Consider the following 22,638-nt stretch of genomic DNA (forward strand, 5'->3'; position numbering starts at 1 on the left):
AAACACAACAGGAGTGGAGTTGTGCTTCTATGATGTAAGCCGGGTCCTGCCACCTGCCTTACAGGTCATTGAAATCACTCATCTTTGTGAAGGGAGAAACCCTGAGAGGAAAGTCTACTCACCAGGGAGAGTATCGGGCTTAATTATTGTTTTACACCAAACTCAGAGAAATAAGGTCAGAAAGACAGATACTTCTTTTCTGGTGACTCTCCTTTAGGGATATACTGTAGTACACACTTGAGAACGTGTATCCATTTATTTGTGAACGTGTGGAGGATTCCACTGTGGTGGTGTTTTACTGCAGAGTGATTTAACTGATTATTATTTAGCATCACATAAAGACAATGTAATATATTGTAGGATTCTTAGTTTTATCTACAGATGTCTTGAGTTTCAGCCACAGCGTTAAATATATTTATTCACATGATATAAAAACAGAATCATTCACATAAAAAATATATATTATAATAAAGTTATTAGTTCTTAAAGTTTCAGGTAGCATCGTTCGAAGTTCAATTTTGGGGGGAAATGTTTGCCTCTGCTGGATATGACAGCTGTAGAGAGACAGGAAGTGTTGGGAGAAGAGAGTAGGAGAATGGGCCGAGGTCAGACTTGAACCCACGTCCGTTGTGACGAGGACTAAATCCTCCCCACACGTTCCACGCTGACACAACCGCCCGATCTGTAGAGCATCAGCAGGTTAACAATGTGTCCTTATATGTCTAAGTTAATATTGTGGTTATTATTGGATCATGTTTTGTTACCTTGAAGAGGGAACAGAGGTAATAAAACAAGAGCGGCGTCAGCACACAGATTGATAATCATTTAATTCATTTAAAATCAATCAAACCAAATCAGCGTCCCCCACTCCTGAAATTAAACCAAAATTAAACCTCTGAATAATCCAAATATGTAACATATTCCATTTTCATTTCTTAGCATTTCTTATTCATCAATGTAAGGGAATTTTTTGTTAGCTCCATATCCAGGATGACCCACTCGGGCTTCTCCTCCTCCTTCTTGCTTGACGTCTTTCTCCTGTGAACTTTGAGGAGTGTCGTTACCGCCGCTTGCTGTGTAGCCTGAGAGAGACACTGACATTTCAAACCATATTAATATCACATAAAATGAAAAACAAACACATCAGAGAAAGAGTATAATCACACCGTACTAAAACTGCTCCAAAAATAATCATCAATTATGATTCACTCGTTGATTTTGTCTCACTTGGAGCTTTGGGAGCTTCTTTCCCACACTTGAGCGTGCTTTGAGCGAAACACTCTGCCATCCAGGACAACACCTCTCCACAATATCTGACCTGCAGACAAAGCCACAACAGACTGTCACACAGCCAAATGCCACTGGGCTTTATTGGCTTTTAAAATGCAGCTCAATTGTGCATCAAATTGTTCCATTAAGAGTCACTATTCCAAATTTACCTGAGACTCCATGGATACCATTCGTTTCTCCTGGTCTTTGAACCCACCAACAATCCTCAGCAAGCTCTGAACCCTTATTCACAAAAAGAAAAAAATCTATTAAAGCCATATTTACTGCTGCAATGATATATTTTACCACAAGGGGGCAGAAAAGGTTCAGAGAAAAACTGTAGTGTTTGGCAGGTTTTGTCCAGGGGTTCTATCAAAGCCCTTTTTTTTTTTTTTTTTTTTTAAGAAAAAAAGAAAATGTGGCTCGTCATTATTCATCAGAACGCCCGACTTCCAATTACTGTAAGGTTTCAGAATAACATTTACTTGGAGGAGGTGCTCTTGAGCCTCTCTTCACTGCTCTCCCAGTGCTGCCGCTCCAGTTTGGCCAAGTAGTTCTCTTTCTGAACCGTCTCCCATGTGATCAGCCTCTGGTCGAGCCCTGCCGGCAGCGCTCTCTCTGTTAAAACACACACACGCACACGCACACACACACACACACACACACACACACACAGACACACACACAGAGGGAAAAAGTCCAATTACCAATTAACCAGCAGGCAATTTCATGGAGGGAGCAGGTGAAGGACAGAGATAAGCACACAGTCTGTTATTTTTTTTCCCGTATTTCATTTAATTTTCATTTAGCCGCACTCGCTGCAGAGACTAGTTTAATATCTGCTAGACGTCAGGTAGAAGGGCTTAATAACTTTTTAATGAAAATATGCATCACATTCATACCAAGATGCTCCTGCTTGGACTCGGGCCGTTTGATTAGGCTGAGGAGAACTTGAGAGAGGTGGCTGATGATGATGAAGGGCGGGGCCAGTGCTGGACGGCTGTGGTACTCAACAATCAGGTTGTATCTCTGGAACTTCCAGAAGATGTCCGTGTTGCCCTGAACCACCTGGAATGTGTAGCTAAAAGGAAAAAAAAAATGTTGAAGTATTTCTTTGTTTAAAAAGACACTAAACGCTATTCATATTTTCCTGGATTTCTCTTCACCAAACCTGAACATGGCGATGAGCAGGTTCATCAGCAGCACATTGGTGACAAGAAGGAAGATAACCAGCAGCAGGATGACCAGCCAGTTGGCGTAAACATTGGGACATGGCGGCCGTAGGCCCAGGATAATCTCATCAGAGTCGTTGGTGCAGTTCATTTCAGGCATGCGAGCAGCTGTGCTCCGTTTAACAAAAGAACAACAACATTCGTTTAGAAGACATCAAATTCAGGCCAACAGAGAGCCAGCCTTGATTGCACAGATTATCCAAATATAGCACCAAAGCGCTTTTTCGTGTTTGAACACTCATTTTAAAGTTGCCATAAATAAAGAATTGTGCATCTGCTGTGATTTACAGTCTATTTCCTCCAGGGGGATCTGGCCAAAAATGTGCAGGTAAGGACGGTACAAGGCTCTGCGAAACACCCAGTCGATCCGAGGGTCATTGGGGTGGAGGAGAGCCTGGGTGGCAACTCCATACGCAATCATCCAAACACTCAGGAAGAAGAGGAAGAAGAAAACATCCTTCATCTGTAAAACAGAGACATGTTTTCATCTTCACGATAGACTGCACACAGTCCACACTGTCTGCAGGTACAATCTGAAACCTCATCTAAATGCGGGTGTGATACAGATGATCTTTGGTTGGTATGTGTCAGTCACCATTCTTTCCACGATGATGATCTTTGGGCCTAGTTGCTTATTGATAGCAAAGATGTGGATCAGACGCAGGGTAAACACCATGAAGTCTATGGCTAGGACTGTTCTTCCTGCCTCATACGTGCCATCCACCATCCTACAAAAAAACACAACAACATTGTTGAATAGTATTGATCATTTCTCTAATGATCTGGAAAACAAATCTAGAAAAGTCCCCACTGGTGTTTTCTTTTTTTTTTTCCAGCTTTTCAGTGTTATGTAATTTAGCTTTACCTGCATGAAACTCCAACAACAAAGAGCGAGATGGCCACCATATCACACTTGTTCCAGTTGTCCTCCACATAGAGCCTGAACTTCTTTGAGATGCTCATGTCTTCATCTGTGAAGAAGCTCTGAGAATCAAAAGAAGAAGTGATTCATTATACTCAGACTTCACTGTTTGTACTTTTATTGAAGGATCTTGGAGATGACATTCTGAAGCATCCCTTCCTTTGTTTTCACAAATCAGTGACAATTATTTCAGTTGCATTAGACAATAGTAAAACGTCATTTTTGAAACATCAACAATGCAAGCACTTTACCTTTCATAATTTTTTTTGGAAAGATATCTGTACAAATGGCTCAAAGGCTGAACTTGTCATATAATTTACGCTGCAAGCAAAACATTTCTCTAAAATTAGATTTTGTGCCACAACAAATCTGCCTTTTCATGTCTCAATGTTTTCACAGCCTGAATAGTTCAAGGTGCTTTATAGATAAATGTGGCTTTCAAAAAACTTTTTGAAATTATATGTATGAACTGATTGTGTGTGTGTGTGTGTGTGTGTGTGTGTGTGTGTGTGTGTGTGTGTGTGTGTGCGTGTGCGTGTGCATGTGTAATATTTTATACAGGGAGCCCAATTCAGGCACACCTGCAGGGCCAGAAGGGAATAGCTAGTTGGCACTCAGCCTTTGCTGCTTCAGAGGCAGCTGCACTGTCCCCAATTCTCAATCCTGTAAAATGTCTGTCACACTTGGAGTGTAAGGTTGAGCTGTCTCCTGTGGGTTGAACAGTGAACCTTTAAATGCATCAAAAACCAGGGCTCGGTCCCCGGACGGCATAATTGGTTTGAGAACAACCTGAGGGCAGTGTTCTGCTTTCAGAGAGTGATAGACTGGAGTGTAAGCCTTGACTGTCATGCTACAAAGGTCAACATTACACCCAATTACCTTCAACTATAACTTTCTGACTTTCTAACAGCTATAGCATCAGCCACATGGACAGGAAGGTGGACTGGGAAAAATCCAAATCACGTTATTTTGCATGGCTACCCTGTGACTTCCTTTTGGGATCATGTGGTTCTGTGAAAGTAGCCAGCAAGGTTGTTGGGGCCCCAGCCGCACCCCCTCTCCTGTTTAAGTGACCGACCTCTGATCTATTCTGGAGTGTCTGTGTGTCTGTGTGTATGTGTGTGTGTGTGTGTGTGTGTGTGTGTGTGTGTGTGTGTGATTGTGTGTGTGTGTGTGTGTGTGTGGGTGAGTGCATTCTCTGGCCTGATTTCGTCCACCTGTGCTGCTGCTGCTTGTGAAGCTTGATTGGTGCTCAGAAGCACGGAAACAATGAACCAATCAGAGGACAGTGCTTTGAGAAGGTTGATCTGCCAGCAGTCTGTGAGCAGCGTTTTTTGTTTTCAGCTGGTTACTGCTGTGCCTCTCATCGTCTTTGTCTGTTGTAACATGTTGTCAAGAGAACTTGTTGCCTGTTCTGTGTGGACTGGCTCACTTACTTCTTTTGTAATAAATAGCATTAATTTGCCAACACCATCTGGTTTTAATGTTACCTGCCTTTCCCCAAACACAACAAAGTTTACTTAATCATTACTTTTAAAACTGCTGTATCTATAAGTATCTACTGGAACCTTTTCTGTCAGATCTTTTCACTGCAAACAGATAAATATGGGTAGTATATAATATCATGAGGTATGCCCCTTTTTAGTTGGCTGTCATTATATTTGTTCTTAAATTTCCCCCGTTTCAATGTCAGTCTCACACCACAGCGCAGCAATCATCTTTAAAAAAAAAAACTTATTAAGCCAAACAAGATCATTTTCCTCATTTACATTTTTTTACAGTGGGTGTTTTTTTGTTCATTTTCTGACTTAATGAAAGTATTCATCAGAAGCACTGCTAATGGTGCTGAAAAAAATCGGGGAAAAAAAGGTAAAAGGTGGGGGCGCTAGTGGCCTAGTGGTTAGGGCGCACGCCCCTTTAGATGCGGTAGTCCTTGACATGGGCAGCCCAGGTCGTTCCAAAGATGTCAGGTTAACTGGTAACAAATATCAGAGAGATGAATTGATGCTGGCTTAACGAAGGATAGTCACTTACAATCAAGTTAAGGCCCCGACATTGTCAAATCTGTCATAGAGATACACATGTTCAGCAGTAATATGCTCTAAGCAACAATGTAAAGGGTTAAAAAAAATACTCAGCCTGCATTTGCAAGGTCTGTTGATGTCAGAGGAAAACATATAATAGAGCTCATTGTCAATCAGACTAAACCAACTCATGTGAGAGCACATTGGCTGTCACAATGTTTTGGGATCGAGCACACTCACACTTGACCATCGATCAGATTTAAAGAGCTCGCTCACCCACGAGTCCTTGTTCAGTGAGGAGAAAGAACAGGGGTCCCTGTGGCGCTGCCTCCCTCGGGGGGAGGGATGCACCCCAAGGATTTGGCAGCATGCCAGGGTGGCCTGTAGCAGAAAGGTTCTGTTTTTGCAAACCTTGGCCATAGCTCTGTTCAGCTCGGGGTCTTTCTGAGATGCATGTAGAAAGAAGGAGAGGAGGGAACAGCGGTGCAGGCTTGTCTCATCTGGGGCTTTTGTGCCCAAGGGAGGGAGGCTCAGCGGGATCAGTGCAATAAGGGATCACGCTTGTCTGACCGGGCTCACTAGGAGGGAGTCAGGCAGAGAGGTGAAAGGCTCATGAATCCTTAAAACCTCGGGGAGATTGAGCTCATTGAAGTGATTCACATCCCCTCCTACTCAGCGATGTCTAACTTGTCAGGCCTGGACCCTGTCACGCAAACACTTTTCACGGTGATGGCAGTGCTTTAGAATAAGAGGCACACTGCATATAGATGACTACATCATGAGCTTAACGTGTCCATTGTTACAGTACAATCTGAGTGAAATACCTGTCGAAGTTCCTCAAGCACCAGGGTGAACACCCAGAAGTAGAGCATAATTTCGGCAGGTCCAGGTCCATACGGCGGCGGTCGCCGGAAGTCCAGCAGGAGCACGTAGGTGAAGAGACAGAGGAAGGCGAAGTACATGATGACGTTACCCAGGAAGACGGTGACAGGAGCGCTCCAGAAGCGACGCCAACGGCGCAGCAGGAAACGCCACCAGACAGAGGCACAGCTCTGAGCTGCTGGATCGCCGGGGGAAGAGTCCCTGCAAATTACAGAGTGTAAAAGACCCTTAAGTTCTCCCTGACCTCCTTTTTACAGACGGAACACAATTAAGAAGGATATTTATAGCTCAATGGTTGAAACAGGTTTTATCTTAAAAAGCATGACATGTGAAGACAACATACATCATCTTCATAGGGAAATGATGGCTTTGTGTTATTTCAATAATGACCATTACTCATGAGAACTTGTGTGGTGAATTTGAACATGTTTACCGTATCCTGATATATTTTGAATGTGTTTTGTTGTATTTTTGTCCGATGCCTTTTGTCTCATACAGCTGCAGACAATTTCCCCCTGGTGATAATAATGTCGAAATTAAATTGTAAATCAGTGCAGCTCATCTGACTTTTATCCTCCGCTGAATTACGGCTGCATCAAATACAGCTTCCCTTTGTTGATAAAGTAGAGTAATGGCATGCAGCACAGTTAAAAGAGAGAAATAATGAGAGCAAGAAGGGAAACATTTAGCAGTAAAATAACTCAGGCCATACCTGAAGTGTTGACTTCAGTTCAGGTTACATCAGGGCTAACTGGACTATTATTCCCTGAAGTTTATTTTAAGATTATATATGAAAGAATAAAACTTGAATTTAAACTCACAAGGCATCGTCATCGTCGGTAAGCAGTAAAGCCTTTTCTGTATCCATGCTGTCCAGCTCTGCAAACTGCTCACGGCCACTACGATTGTCAAGTTCTTCATCACTACAAAACAGTGATAAAGAGACATATACAAGAGTGTCAAAGCACACAACAAAGACACACAACCATACACACACACAGGGTACTGCTACATGGCTAGGTTGAATGATTGGTGACATTAGGTGATTGCTCACCTGAACTTTATGAGGTTGGTCCAGATGAGTGGTGGAAAGAAAAAAGACACCACAAGTTTGGAGATGGCCGTGTCTGTCTTCATCGCGCCCCACCAGATCTTAGTGAGCAGAGCCTGTCAGAGTCAAAGTTATGTAAAGTTTATATCAGACAGAGGTTCATAACAGGGTTCACCACAAGAGGGCCCCATAGGTCTTAGGATATTTCTGCCTTACATTTTTGGTTATGATATTAGAGCTCCTTACCAAAGTCATTTAAGTTGATTAACAGAAAAAAAATGAAAGTTGTCCCTCCTTATAAATCATCTTTATTTGAGTTATTTCCTTCTCCACAGCTCTCTCAGTCAGCCTCTTATCAGGTGACTTACATAAAGGGGGCACCTGATGCTCAGCCATTCGCTTGTCCGGCCTTTGTCACTAAAACTGGCCAATAAAATCCACATCCTCTCCAAACACCGCATGTGAACTGAATTTCAATTAACAGTGTCCCATTAAAAAAGGATATATCACTCCAACTGTGCGCTTTAAATAAAATATTACTTCACTGTCAAGAGGGTTTTTTTTTTTTTGGCATGCAAACTTTCCCTGCTGACACTGCATACCAATTAACTTTCAATCATGACTTTGTAATGACAAGGACGTCGGCTGGATGTTTAGGCAAAATTGTGCACTGAATCGAGTCCAGCGGACTGCAAAAAAATAAGTGACTTTGGAAAAAGCAAAGGCTTAAATTTTAAATAACCACGAGGCAAATCAGTATTCCTGTACAACAGACAGCAAAATAAATGTTCTAACTTGAATAATTAAATGCAGAAAACTCTGAAACTGTTGGGTAAAAGTTAAATACTTTACAATAACTAATAGAAAAGGTCACATTTAAATAAATGGGGTGTATGAATGTGTCTACTTGTTACCTGAACTCCATCGTGGGCAAAGAAGGATTTGGCATCCGCCTCTGTTGCCAAGTTTAGCACTGTAGATTTGCTCCAGCAGTGTGTTCTTCTCACTAACAAAGCATAAGCCCTGTCTTCACTGTTGGAGTAGCACTCTCCAAAGACATCTGCCACAATGGGAACAGGAGGTACAGATTTTCAGAAACTCGGCTCAGTTGAAAAACTTGCACATCCACATTTATATTTTATTCCCTTCCATTGGCATTTGTAAGCATTTGTGTTGTTGCATTGTGGAACGCACTGAATGTACCTCATGCAATGTTTGACCTTTATTTTTCTGATTACCCTGTCAGCTTTTGTTGTTGAACAGTTTGTGTACTCACCAAGGGCAAACTGCTCATACTTGGCCTCCTTCATACTCCGTGCAGATTCAGCCTCTGATTCCAGTCGCGCCATCTCTTTCAGAATCTTACAACCCGCCAGCGCCGCCGCAACCGCCTCAGGGCCCTAAAGGATTAAAAGAAAGCTGGATCCAAGATGTGGGTCTGACAGAAGGATCTGAGAATTCTTCTGCTTCTTAATGGGGAGTACTGTGTGTGTATCAGACTGCAATTATTATCACCTGAAAGTCCAACAACTGTCTCGACAGGCCTCAGTTTGATATTTTTCCCCATGTAATTCACAATAATATTTACATGTGATGAATAATTCAAGCGCTAGATGTTGTAGTTGCTGTCATGTGGACTAAAAGTGCTGGCAATTAGTTTGCATGTGATAGATGGTACAGGCACAAAATTTAGCATTTTGGCATTGCATCTTTTCATGCTTGTGGACTCATAACACCTATGCAGCCTTGCTTTGGACACAGCATGAGTAGCATAACATTGAGATAAAGAAAGCTACCCTGGCTCGCAAAGATTGTACTGTACGTTTTTTTTTTTTTTGCACGATTTTTTCCATTTACCCTAATTTGCTCGTATTTGATTTTCAGTTGAAATGTTCAGAAAGGTGCCTGTAGCTTGCTATGAAAATGAAATCTATTCACAACAGTGTCGAGATGATTCGCAGAGAATGTCATGACCTTAGTGTTTAAGCATGCAGATTGAACTGAACAATACTGTCTCCACTTATTGGTTTAAAAAAAATGCATTTAAAAGAATAAAAAAACAATAACTGTCTGAACCTGAACAAAACACTGTATTATGTTTCTGAATATAAAAGATAGTACATTTGATTATTGGTTTTCTTACGGAAGGCAGTAAAAGAGATAGCACTCTCATATGAGTGCATGCAATCTGACACTGGAGCCTGTGAGTGGTTAGCTTAGCTTTGCATAATGACTGGAACTGAATATGCAGGTGGTCAAAGACTCTGCACAAAGAAACAGTAACCTCCAAAAAAAGAATTAGCTCAGTGAAAACACCCAAACTGAGAAAACTGTTTCTAACTTACTGTTGTGTACACATTAAACAAATGAGATATGTTTTCAACCATGATGTAAGACAGTAATGAAAGGATGTTTAACGATCTTCTGAACCAATGCTTGAATATCAGATTGTGTTCTTGTAAACTGAACATCAATGTAACTGAGGTTAAGCTATTTATATGGACACAGAATCTAAATTATCACCAATAGATTACATTTTGAAACATTGTTTTCAATCAATCAATCAATCAATCTTTATTTATATAGCGTCAATTCATAACAGGCGTTATCTCAAGACACTTTACAAAAGCAGGTAAAGGACCATACTGTTTGTCTGTTAACATTAACAAAAGAGCAGGTAACAAGACCATGCTCATTGTTATGTTTACAAAAAGCAGGTAAAGGACCTTACTGATGGCTATATTACAAGAGCCCAGCTTAATCTGTCATTTTCAACACGTGCTCCTGGTTATTTACAGGCATGGTGCACTAAAGCCCTAAGTATACTTGCTTTTAACTATGTGTACATGAACGCATGACATCAGCCTTGTGTAGCCGCCGGTGGTTTGGAAGGTTGGATGAGCACGGCCTCAGAAATGAGATGCAACATGTTTATAACTGCTAGAAGCAGTGGAGGGTTGTATGGTGATGAGACGGGAAATGACAACATCGGAGACAACAGAGAGCTGCTACGACAATGGTGGAAAGTTTTGAAGTGACGTTAACAGATCAAGTCTGCATGATGATGTTGTGTGTGATGTTCTACTGCCAAACAAACATGCGTGCCGAAATAGCTGCCGATAGATCATCTGTACTTTGGATTTTTTATTCCATCTTAGAGAGCACATTTCTTGTGTGTTAAACATACCAAAAAAGCTGATTCGGATTCAGATTTTGTCGGATTTATGTGGTGCTCCCATTAGAGGAATCCTCCAGTTACACACACAACCATGTGAACATTTACGTTCAAAACGCAGCCGTATGCGTGGTTCTAAAGTGAGTATATTTAAGCCTTAAAGTGTTAAAATGCTTTATGTGTAATGTATGCATTGTAATTTCATCTAAAGTCAGACAGTCAAAAGCAATCATCCCCTTCAACATGTACTGTAGTAGAAACATCTTCAGGACTAAAATGTGTAGGACGATATTCTAAATTAGATTCCAGTGTTTTGGACTTGATGCCTCTTTATTCAGATGATCAATGATACTTTTACATTGCGCTGTATATGATTATTCCTTGGTTCATATGTATGCACATATCTAATCCGAGCTCTCTGAGCTTTTCGAGAGCCCACGAGGATAATTATGATGAGGCCTTCAACATGAATGATGCTTCAAACAGTCAAATTACGAACACAGATCTGGCGGCCAGAGTCGGTGGGATTGCAGAGGGAGATGTACAAACACTGAATGCAATTAGCATAACTTTAGATAATGTTTGAGATACGACGCAGTAGGGGAACACATCTGGGTGACTGCTGTGAGAGTATAATTGGGTCTTTTAGTCTTGGGCAGAGAAAAAAAAGAAATGATAAAAATGTTGAAAAACTGAGCATAATTACATTGATTGGTGTCATTTCAACTATTCGAATCGTGTCGCGACACGCTACATTCTCATTTACTTCCTCAAGACTTTAAAAACACGTGTGGCATCTCAGTATAGTGCCGTTGAATTGGCATAACTTTAATTTGAATAATGTTCCATGAGATAAGATAGCTTTCTAGTTCACCTTAGTGCTTGATAAATATGCCGTTTGCTGTTTTGCTTTATCTACAGCAACATTTTCATACGGCAGGGCTGATCTGCACCTGCACTACACTGGCCCACACTCTTACTCACAATGGGTCCAGAATACAAAACCTCAGAGAATAAATTTCAGCTCACTTCTGTTTGTTTTCACCACTTTTTGTCAATTCCAAGCACATTTAGTCTTTTATTGATTTGAACCACACTGAGCTGAGGTCCAAGGAGCTGGAGCTGAACTGACAAAAGAAACTGACAAGACTGACCATAGCCCAGAAGTAGTTGGCCATCTGCTGTCGGTTCTGTAGGACGGCCCAGAGGAACAGATCCCTCCAAGGATGTTCTGAGCGCTCCTCTAACTCTGCCAGGTTCTTCTGCGTGTGGAACAGCCGACCTTTTGGTGGCTTCTCCTTGGAGCACAGAGACGGCATAACATGTGTTCAAAAAGTATAGAGCAAACAGGATAGGAATACTAACTGCTTTTATCTCTGAAGGGTTTCATGGTTCTTCCTCAACATGATGTATTTTCTGTTGTTATCTTAGCCTCAGATATAACATAGATCAAGACTGGAGTTAGATAATGAAAAACAAACTACAGGAAATGAGGCTGCAGAGGAACCATAGATAGTAAATATTAATGGATGAAGCCTGAGTGACGTCACCCCTCGGTTCCTGCAGGCTGCTCTGAGGGCTTGTTGGCGGCAGCCGCAAAGCAGGAAATCCTGACTCAGCCCAACTTACAGACAACTTAACAACAGACTGAGGTGGGTTTTAAGCCTGCTGACAAACCTCTACACCTTGTCGTCTGGTCATTGCGCCTAACCATGCAAAACTTGGTTATAAAATCAAAACAGATGGCTTATAAAAAAAAAAAAAATCACTGCCACCTTTAAAAACAAATGTTTACAAAGTGCTTTTACAGACAAAGCAAATACATCAACAGCTGTTTTTTAAAACTGTTTTGGTATTTTTCCTGTTCCTTGTTTTTGAGCTGCTGTAACCCCATTGGGGACTCAATAAAGTTTATCCTTATCCTTTTTGAGGACAACAGAACAGACATCAATGTATACATATTGATTTCTGCTGTAAACACAGGCATGTTTTAATGTAGTGAATGTGAATGTGAGGTCTCTTCGAGCCAACCTTAAAGTAAACACTCCAGGAGAAGTGCAGTTTTTTGCATTCCAACAAATACATAAGTGAGCCCTCTAAAAAAACTTTTTCTCTGCCGAATCATCAAAGGGCCACATTGAGATCATCAAAGGGCCACATTAGGGCCACGGCCACACATTTGAAAAGTCATGATCTTTTTAATTGCATGTGTCAGGCCTGTAAGAGTTGTAAATGACACTGTCAAAGACATTTAGAAATTAAAATGACTCTCTGGTCTGGACTAATGTGGAAACTCTGACAAGGAGTCAGAGACGGACATTTCTTAATTTTCAAGTGTCAGAAGCCAAAAAGATGAGTTCCTGAGAAAAGACACTTTTTAATTATTTTCATCATTCGAAAGGACTTCTTGTTCGGTGAAACGTGATGTACTGAAGACTTTGAGACAAATTACTTACTGTTGGCATCTTCTGGTAAAAACCTTTGCAGGAGTCGTGCAGAAAGTCTTTCAGCACTTTGGCGACCTCGAAGAGGGTGAAGCGAGGTTTCCGCTCACCTTGCTCAGGCGGGTGGTAAACAGGTAGACCAGGCGTCCTGGCAGCTCCGACAATAAGCTGCTTCTCTTCGTACTTTTTAAGGAGCAGGTTGTGGAGGAGACTCTTCTCCGACACTGACCAGTAAAGCTCCTGCAGGCGACCGTAGGTGAGGAACTCGCCCAGATTCACGCCGTTGTCCACAAATAGACGCACAAAGTCTGGTTTGTCGTTGATCAGTGCATCCATCATCACCTCCTCAAGGTCGCATGCCTGAAATATGAACATTTTTACTTAAAAGTGAAGGGTTTGTAAATCTGGCAGGTTCTTCTTCTCTATTAAGTTATTTTCCATTATTTGATACTTACTGAACTTACTGATTAACATGTCAGTGAGTCCCTTTTATTTCTGGACAATAAATGTAACACCAAATGCATTTTTTCGTCACGCTCTGGAGCTGTCAGGCAGTTATTTGATGGGACTGAAATGTCTCTCATACTGGGTCGATGACAAATGTCAGTGACAGATGACATTCACAGTCCTCAATTCAGGGTGACAAATTGCTACTCTGCTAACTTGGGTTAGCATTTAATACACAGATGTTGTGAATAGACACTTAGGAACTCCAGTACAATAATTCCTTTCCTTACCTGAATCCTGACTTGATTACAGACTGAACCTTTAGTGCGACCGACCTCTAAAATAATACCTCTGTTATTTGTCTCACCTTCCACTCCACGTCTCCATTAAAGATGTCACTCTTGGCAATGTCCACCCTGTTCCAGGCCACAGCCAGCTTCAATTCATCCAGGAAGTCTTGAGCTTCTTGACTTTGGCTCTTACAAGCTGATGTATACGCACAAGGACACAAACAAACGCACACAATGCACAAAATATCAAAAGGTTCACAACCTATGAAGAGCTTAAAATGTCAAGGCTCTATCTCTCTGTGCAACTGTCAAGCCTCAAAACCTGTAATTGAACAGCCTGAGAAAATTGCAAGTTTTCTTGATAACACACTTCTCTCGAGGTACTTTACCCTTGACTAGAGCTTTGAGGATGACTGTATCCAGCTCGGAGCTCTCCTGCTCCGGGTCGTGGACTGTGAGGAGATGACCATGATCAAGAATCTTCTGGATCTGATTGGCAGGTTGACAGTCAGTTATTACTCAAACCTCCTTTCACTTCAGTCATGAGCTGCTTCTGTTCTATCGCTAATGCATTGTTTACTGAAATTACAATCCCCTAACTGTGAATGTCAGCTTGGAAGCAGGATACATTATTGGTATCTTTCCTCCTTCATATTCTTAATTAGGTCAAATACACATTTTTATGATAAGGATTAAAATCCCACATTAGCCCCCCTCACAACATTTCCCACTGTGCCCCAAGTCTTGTGATGTGCATATCTGTATGCATGCATGCATGCGTATGTGTTTGTGTGTGTGTAGGAGTGTGTGTGTGTGTGTGTGTGTGTGTGTGTGTGTGTGTGTGTGTGTGTGTGTGTGTGTGTGTTGCATGACGCCATGCTGTGCACATCTCTCTCTCTCTTACCAGCTTGACCCAGTTACTGATGTCTGTGCTGTGGTGGGCATTTGGAAAGGTGTCCAGCAGCAGCTCATGAACACTGTCTGTATCCCAGCAGCCCCTATTCATCAGCGTGACGAGGATGTCAGCCACGCCTCCTGAGCCTGCCAGGATCAGCCATGGTGTCGAATTGCCAATGCCTTTATACATCCTCTGGAGAGAGGGGACACGGTGTTCAGACTGGCAGGCAAACTCACAAACATCCTCATTTTCACTAAATAACTCTGGCTCCAAACCCAAACAGAGATTTATATTGATCAGTGTGAGCTGTATTCTGTGATCATAGTTATAGCTCTGTTTATGCAAATATATTGAGGGACTTTGTTAGCCTTTCTAGCCAAACAGATTAGCTGTGAGAGGACAGAAAGAATCTGTTTCTCAGGCTTGTTTTGGACCCACAACTTCAGGAGGCAGCAGAACCAAAATTTGATTCGGAGTATAATTCTCAAACCTAAGCTACTCTTCAAAGTCAGATTTCTGCACAGTCACTTCTCAGGTTTAGAAAGGTCTCTTTGCGGTCACGTCTCCAGGGTTCTTGAATACCTAACAAAGCAGAGTGAAAGGAAACTTACCTTGAGGATCCTGGGTTCCCCATGGACCAAGAGACACAGCACAGGGATCTCAAAACTGCCTGCGCCTGCAAGCACCAATGAGTGCATTTGTAGTAATATCTGCATTTCAGATTGCCTAAAATCAAAACCACTCGTTGGTATTATCTAACACTACTTATTCTTCTTTTAAGTTTTTTTTCCCCCCACAAACTTTCAGTTCATTTTTTTTCCTGAGCGGTAAGCAGGTAAACTGTGGTCATGTTCCCTTCTAAGATTTGTTGACTTGCTTTGGAGAAGTAACAGGAAGAGGGCAGGAAATACTTCTGAGTCAAAAAGCATCGTGTCCTTCTATTGATTATCACAACACTTCACGTATCTGTTTTGTTATCGCTTAGAACAGGGGTGTCCAAAGTGTGGCCCGGGGGCCATTTGTGGCCTTTGAGTGGATTTTTTTGTGGCCCTTGACTTCAAATCGAAGAATCAGAAGATTTTGGCTCCAGGCCTCATCAGATGGCATATTTCATTCTTTTTTTCTTTTTCATGTTGGCGAGGGAGACCTATAAAAGCCTGACTATTCTTTCCAAAAAATTAGAACACAACAGTTTCCCACTGCAATTAGTTATTGTGTATTTACATTATTTTTTGAAGAGGTCAAAATACAAAAAGTTCCTTCCAATATTTAAAGAAAACAAACAAAAAAACCCTGTGGCCCGTGAGCGATTCTAACGCGACAATTTTGGCCCGCAAGAAAAAAAGTTTGGACACCACTGGCTTAGAGGGTTCCACCACCTTGTTTGCACTCATTAACTGTTTAAGAGAAGGGTACATTACATAGTGTTTGTGAAGTAAGGCCAATGTGCAAGTGCCTTAAATCTGCATTATTTTTCATGAAAAGCAGGGGATGACTCAACCAGCTCCAAAAATAACCTCATTGTATTTTGGATTGCTAGTTTAAATTCCTCCACAATGCAGCATGATGTTCATGTTGTAAATACTGGACTCATTTCGAAATCGGCTTTGCTGTAAAAGTGATTTGCATGTTGTTCACACCGTACCAGAATAGGGCCAATGGCTTTCCACTATGACTTTCAAATGTTGTCACTTCTAGTTCCCAAACTCAAAGACTGCAAAAAGTGGAATTGCCTTATTCAAGGCTTCAAAGGGGCCTTCACTGATGGATGAGTGATGCCTTGAGGGCTCGATTCACTTCAATTATACAGCTTGTGGTTGGGAACCACCGTTTTATAAATAAATGCTTAATAACCCTTTGCAAATGCTAAAATTGGTGATAAAATGTTAATGTAGCATATCCTCCATGTGTCGAGTCTGTGAACACTATAGCATGCTGATGCATTGTGTTTCTGAATAGATCCTGATACTTTGCCAGTTTCATAGAACCCTAAGCAACACTAATGTTTGACCAATGTACGTATGTGTGATGTTGAAACAGGAATTGACAGCAAGCCATTTGGAAAGGACATCAAATATGAAACAGCCTCATGTACCACAAACAAACCCATGATAAAAATAATTCTCAATGCATAATTAAACACCATGAACATGACCATTTACATCTTCATACACATTTTAAATAACCAACAGTTCGCTAAGTCTTGTTACATTATCGCTCTGTGCAGCTTTACCTCCATAACCTGTGCGCTGAAGAGAGATGTGCTTGAGCAGCTTTACCCTCATCTCACTGGTGGCTCCTGGTCGGTTAGGGTCCTCCTCCACCAGCACAAAGTGAGAGTGGTTGCTGTCCAGGGAATACACAGACCCATGAGGCAAATCCTGGGGCTTGTATACTACAGGCTCATCCACCTAAAGGGAAGGCAGAAGGAAAGAGCACAGCAGGCGAACATTATTGTGATGTCCTCATTGATGCGTTGCTGCTGTTTTATTAGCTCCATATTGCGTGTTCATGGACAGAAACCTTGGCACAGAGAAGTGCCTCTCGGTTGTGGATCATGTTCCAGGGTGCGATGCCAATGGCCACTACACGAACTTTAGACGAGGTGCTGGCCAAGGAGTGATCTCTCACTGCTTGGCCCAAATGCTTGGTGATGCCGAAGCGAAAGCCATTAGTCAAAATCCATGCCCCTAGGGAACAGAGAGGCAGTTTCAAGTGTGTATAAATGTGAGACAGTTTATTGTGCACTTTGTGATTGGATCCAAGAGAAACTAGGAAAGAGCTTCCGCTATGTGTATTTCTCGAGCCAGAAAGTTGCATCCTGGACTCGACATAAACAGCTTGCCTATTTATTATCATAAGTAGGTTGTGGCCTTATATGAAGCATTCTGTGTGAAAAATCCCTTTGTGCATTTAAATTCATGAAAATATTTTACGTGCCATTCAATTAAAACACATATAGAGAAAATGAATAATTCATGACTCGTATTTGGATTCCTTTCATCTATAAAAAGAGCTTTACTAGTATGCTTCTGTTACCAGGCAATATCGGTCAACTCTAAACCCATTCTCTGTAGCTCGTTTTAATTATAAACTCCTGAAAATATAAAGAAACCTTTTTTGGGGGGGTGGCAGGGGAGGGGGGGGGGGTTTAGGCTTCAGGACAAGGCATAAAAAAGGGTGATTAAATGGTAGATGAAGGACCAGAGTGTCACAGAGTCTGAAGCAATGATGCCAGTTTCTGCCTTTATGTCGTGTTCACGTTTTAATGAACATATTCAGAGTATCAATCAATGAGTTGTAAAGATGTAGCAAGTTTACATGGATGGGATGGCCTTGGGTATAAAGCTGCTTTAGTCAAGGACCAGAGAAAAGAAGAACATTAAAGGGAGAACATTGTCATCTCACAGCTTATTTAGATGTCACGTAAGTGTTTTCAGATCACGGTCATTCCTAGTCAATTTATGAAGCTATGAGTTAGTCTAAACAAAGTATGCTAACATTAGCCTGCTAACACTACAATTGCAGCTTGAGAAAACTACAAATTTGTCCGCCGCTTGCGATTAATGATGCTTAATTATGGCGTGTTCATTTTGATAATTGTTGTGTGCAAACGTGAGGGGAGAGGTGTTGGAGGTGTGTTGCTGGAGGAGAGCGGAGGTTTGCCAAATAAGTTTGTTCTGGTTTTATACTGGTGCTCAATTATGACACCTAATGGATCAAAAAGTCATTTGCTTTGTAAAAAAAACAATATTACCGCTGCCTGCTCACTTGCAATGAGCTTTCCTGAATATTACCAGCTGTGTTCACATCAGCTCAGGGGGCTGGCAGGAACATTTCAGGAAATACTTGAAAAGAGGGAAGATGGTGCAGCAGTTGGTTCGCAAACCCCATGTACTGATTCTCAAAGTTGACAGTCTGGGTTTGAGTCTGACCTTTGGCTCCTTACCTGCATTTCATTCCCCATTCTCTCTTTCCCCACAAATCCCAGGAAATGTTAAGGAGATTTGTGCATGAGTGAAAATATCCCTGTTTATTTCCAAACCTGTACTCTGTGCAGCCTTTACAAGCCCCTTCCTCAGAGTGTCTCTTAGCCAGGGCTTCATCTGAGCCAGCTCATCTCCTCCCACTAACGCCACCACCAGGTGAGGAGGGGCAAGGCCCCACTCCTCTGTCAGCATTTGATAGATCAGCACTGGGTCTGTGTTGCTGCGGACCCTCAAAAACTGCATTAAAAAAAAACACACACACATTGATGTCAGTATTTTGATAAAAATGATCTTTCTACAGATTTCAGTAATATCAGTTTTCAAGTTTCACCTTTCCTCTGGTCTTAGTAGAACCAATGAAGTCTATGTCACCCACTCTTCCAGCTGCCCAATGGCTTTTCTCTCTCTTGATCCTGCTGGCCAGGCCTCTGGCAACGTTCTCCTGTTTTTCATCCACTGTAGAGCAGCAGGAGCAGCCCAGCAGGACACTGAGAAAAACATGCATTGAATTAAGATGAGCAATGTTTCAAACAGTCCCTTCTATGCTCACACCAACATTGGACTAAATAATATAGTATCATGCAAGGTGTGCTTATATTTGTATTTATCCAAGATACAGTCAAAGTCCAAAAGATTACACACTGAATCTTTGAAGGATTATACTTAAAGATCTATCAGTAAATGGACAAGATTGAACAAGACAAATCTAAAATCCAAATTCCCATCCTTGAAGCAGATCACTGAAAGGATATAATCTAATTTCTTTGCGTCTCTCAATGGATGTACGTGCCTGAAAATCCCGTAATACCCCCTGCCAGATCTGTGATCTTTGTGATATATTTGGTTTCCGAGTGGAGAATATCATTAAAGGCATCTTTGACTATTGGTTCTCCCTGTATCCTCTTTGTAAATGTGTTGGATAAGTGACAGATCCACACTTATCCACCATTTCATCATCCAGGATGCAGGTCTCTTTCGTCCAGTGACAAAAAAAAAAAACTACTCATAAATATCCTGCAATCCCGTTTTCCTCTCTGGTGTATAAATGTGATAATACTGTGCGATTCTCTTAAAACTCTTAAACTGTTCGACTTTATTGTCCATATAGAGGGGTTTGATCTAAATACAGAGGTGTAATCCCTCCTTTAAGCATCAACTTAGTGCTTTATTTAATTTACTGCAATAATCTCACTTTATTTTGCTGCCAAACAGTTTACTGTGGTTGGGTTTTTGGGAGGTTTTATGCGGTGGGGTTCAAAAGCTTCTAAAAGTATTATCAAAAAACTTTTTTCAGGAAACTTATATGCCAAAAACAAGCTGATTAATGCCAAGACTTCACTGTGAACATTTAGTGTATTTATAGAAATAAGGCACTTTGGATCATAACTCCTGAAAATAAAGACAAGCAAAGATTCCTCATGGACATTTGACGTTTATGGACATCCTATTTCAGTCTGAATTACTTCCCAGTCATTCACATTTCTTTCATTACTTTTTCTTACAAATTATATTTTTCATCATGATTGGTATTTCGATTATCCTTAAACCCTGGTCATCTTTTTATTTCAGTGCCATATCCTATATCTTCTTTTTGATACACGTTTCTACCATACTCATCAAACAACAAGTACCTATCAAACTTTGTCATATCATGGATCTCTAAACTGATGCAAAATAAGCCACCATTTTTGTCCCAGTTCCCTTTTATGGTTCTTTATAAGAGCCCATGACAGAAAACATTCACAAAGAGGAAATATTAATAGGAGGATAAATGTTATCCCCCTTTTCCCCCTTGTCAAACAGTCCACCATTCTGGTGTGTGTGTCTCGTGTCTCTTTAAATACAATAAGCCCCCCCGCCCCCCCCCCCCCAGTTTAAAATTCTACACACTGTAACTACAAATTAACCATGCTACCATTGATGTTCATATTTAGCTTTATTTTGTTGGGGGTTTTTTCTGAACATTTAACATCAGATAATTTGTTCTGTAGGAAATACTGGTCGACTCCCTTGAATATTTTGAATATGAGAAAACATTCACTCTTGAATATTTTACTGAGAAAATATTCAAGAGTCGGTTTTTCCGTTGGTCCGGTTAAGAATTCTTCATCTTGAGTGGCATTGGGATCTCTTTTGGATGAGAGCTTCTGACAGATGTCATTACTGTGCTTCCCTCAAAAACTCGATGTGAAGGGAATAGGCCTGTCTGTTTGTATTGTCTTTGGCCTCTGAACACACTTATATACACCCACCTGTGCTCCTCTGACCACTCCAGCATGTCCCCACATCGCAGGCATCGAGTCTGTGGCTGCAGTGTAGCCTGTAAACAAATGAACACAAAGATATTTAGTCCATTTTTCTCTCAATCTATTATGCCTCGCTTGCCACACTTTTCAATGACGGAAAGGTTCTTAGAAGAATTTGGTCAATGCAAAGTCGGCAGAATTTTCATCCTCGCTTCATATGCAAACCGCTTCCTGAATGGTGTTTAAAATATACAAAACGCTGTCAATCATGTTCAAGAAAACCAACCAAACTAGGCCACAGTCCTGCGGGCTCCCACTGGAACCCTTTGAACATGAAACGCCTCTGATTTAATGTCAAATGACAGTAATGTATATAAACTCCATTACTGTAAGCAGCCTCATGAGTTGTTGTGTATATAATTATTGTTTCACCGTGAAAACAGCCACAGTCTGTTTATCTCTGTATAAAATAAATGACACTGAGTTCAGAAAGAGAGCTTATTCATAATTGATAAGATTATCCATTTGCCTGAGTAAACACAGACTCTTATCAGGCAGACTGATTTGCGTGGGCACTTGAGCTGCCTATGAAAGATGATTATAACAGAAATGCAGCACAAGTGCATATTTCATTTGACATAAAAAAAACACAGCAGTCTCCCTGGGTACCTTTCATTAAAGGAAGTGTATTATTAGAATTGTGGTGCAATAATTAACGCACAGACTGAGAGTCAATTTGTGTTCAGCCATCTGTTTTAATGTAAGAGAGCAGCTTGTTGTGGAGGCCTTTATTTGACTGCAGGTCTGGGTCTGGGAGGGAAGGGACGATTGAGCATGCAAACAAGACACTTTGCATGCAAAGGTAGAGGAAAAGGATGCCCAACTGAGTGTGTGTGTGTGTGTGTGTGTGTGTGTGTGCGCGTGTGTGTGTGTTTCACAGACACAACAAAACCCTTACAGCACGCACACTTTCCATCCTGCTTGACGTTTGGCATAATAAAGTTCTGTTTTCTCGAGCAGAGGACAAGACAATCTTGGCTTTCTCAGTCTACTGATGTATGCAGGCAGGGAAAGTTAAAAAGACAGCTGCGAATGAGTTGGGTCCAAGGACCTTGTATATCACTTTCTGTTGCCTCCTTTTAAATGTTAAACATTGATTAATGGGGAAAAAAGGAACATAATACTGTAATTTAAAATCAATACCTGCTTTGTACTTTGTCTAAAGACAATGCTACCAAATGCAGTAAAGCAACAGTTCTACCTGTATAAGATTTTAATAAGAAACTATCTGAGGTTGACAAGTTCCACACTGTTGCCTCTTTGGACCGTTGTCTGTTTTATCACAGAGAACCAATTTGCAAAAACATACACGTTTGTAAGGATTGGAAATGTGTTTGAATTTCATCACTTGTAAAGAAATACACATAAGTACATCTCTTTATGTCTTGATGGCTGAGAAAAAGAAGAAAAACATTGATCTTCTGCTTTGGTAAACTCAACTGTGAAAAAACATCCTCCACATATGAAGCTATTTCCAGATTTCCTTTGTGAGCTACAAGATGTGTGTGCTTAAATATAAGCACACAGAAATAAGCAGAAGATATAAGCACGCGCTTAGATATAATGGGAAATGGGACAACCTGTACAAAACTTATTCTTGCACCTTTTTCTACAGCAAAATTCCAGAACCTACCATATTTTTAATAAGAAAAACAAACAAACACAACATTGTAAATACTCACCAGAGGTGTGCCTTGCATCTCCTGCAT

At 41.1% G+C, this 22,638-nt stretch overlaps 1 protein-coding gene across 1 annotated transcript; it reads right to left on the bottom strand.

Moving 5' to 3' along the window:
* Positions 1-867: 867 nt before the first annotated feature.
* Positions 868-22,638, bottom strand: trpm5 (transient receptor potential cation channel, subfamily M, member 5; the record flags this gene model as incomplete). The annotated part of the gene is made up of 26 exons (XM_079339744.1): positions 868-1,094; positions 1,228-1,318; positions 1,440-1,512; positions 1,755-1,887; positions 2,172-2,350; positions 2,441-2,609; positions 2,790-2,964; positions 3,097-3,229; positions 3,367-3,485; positions 6,272-6,530; positions 7,151-7,252; positions 7,384-7,496; positions 8,295-8,440; positions 8,657-8,780; positions 11,710-11,853; positions 13,012-13,359; positions 13,814-13,932; positions 14,126-14,225; positions 14,641-14,826; positions 15,246-15,310; positions 16,868-17,045; positions 17,158-17,324; positions 18,680-18,860; positions 18,955-19,111; positions 20,876-20,943; positions 22,612-22,638. 26 exons carry the CDS (start codon positions 22,636-22,638, stop codon positions 946-948), a joined length of 3,705 nt encoding a protein of 1,234 aa, XP_079195870.1. The 3' UTR covers positions 868-945.

Source organism: Symphodus melops (assembly GCF_947650265.1).
Source record: "Symphodus melops genome assembly, chromosome: 3".
Lineage (NCBI taxonomy): Eukaryota > Metazoa > Chordata > Actinopteri > Labriformes > Labridae > Symphodus > Symphodus melops.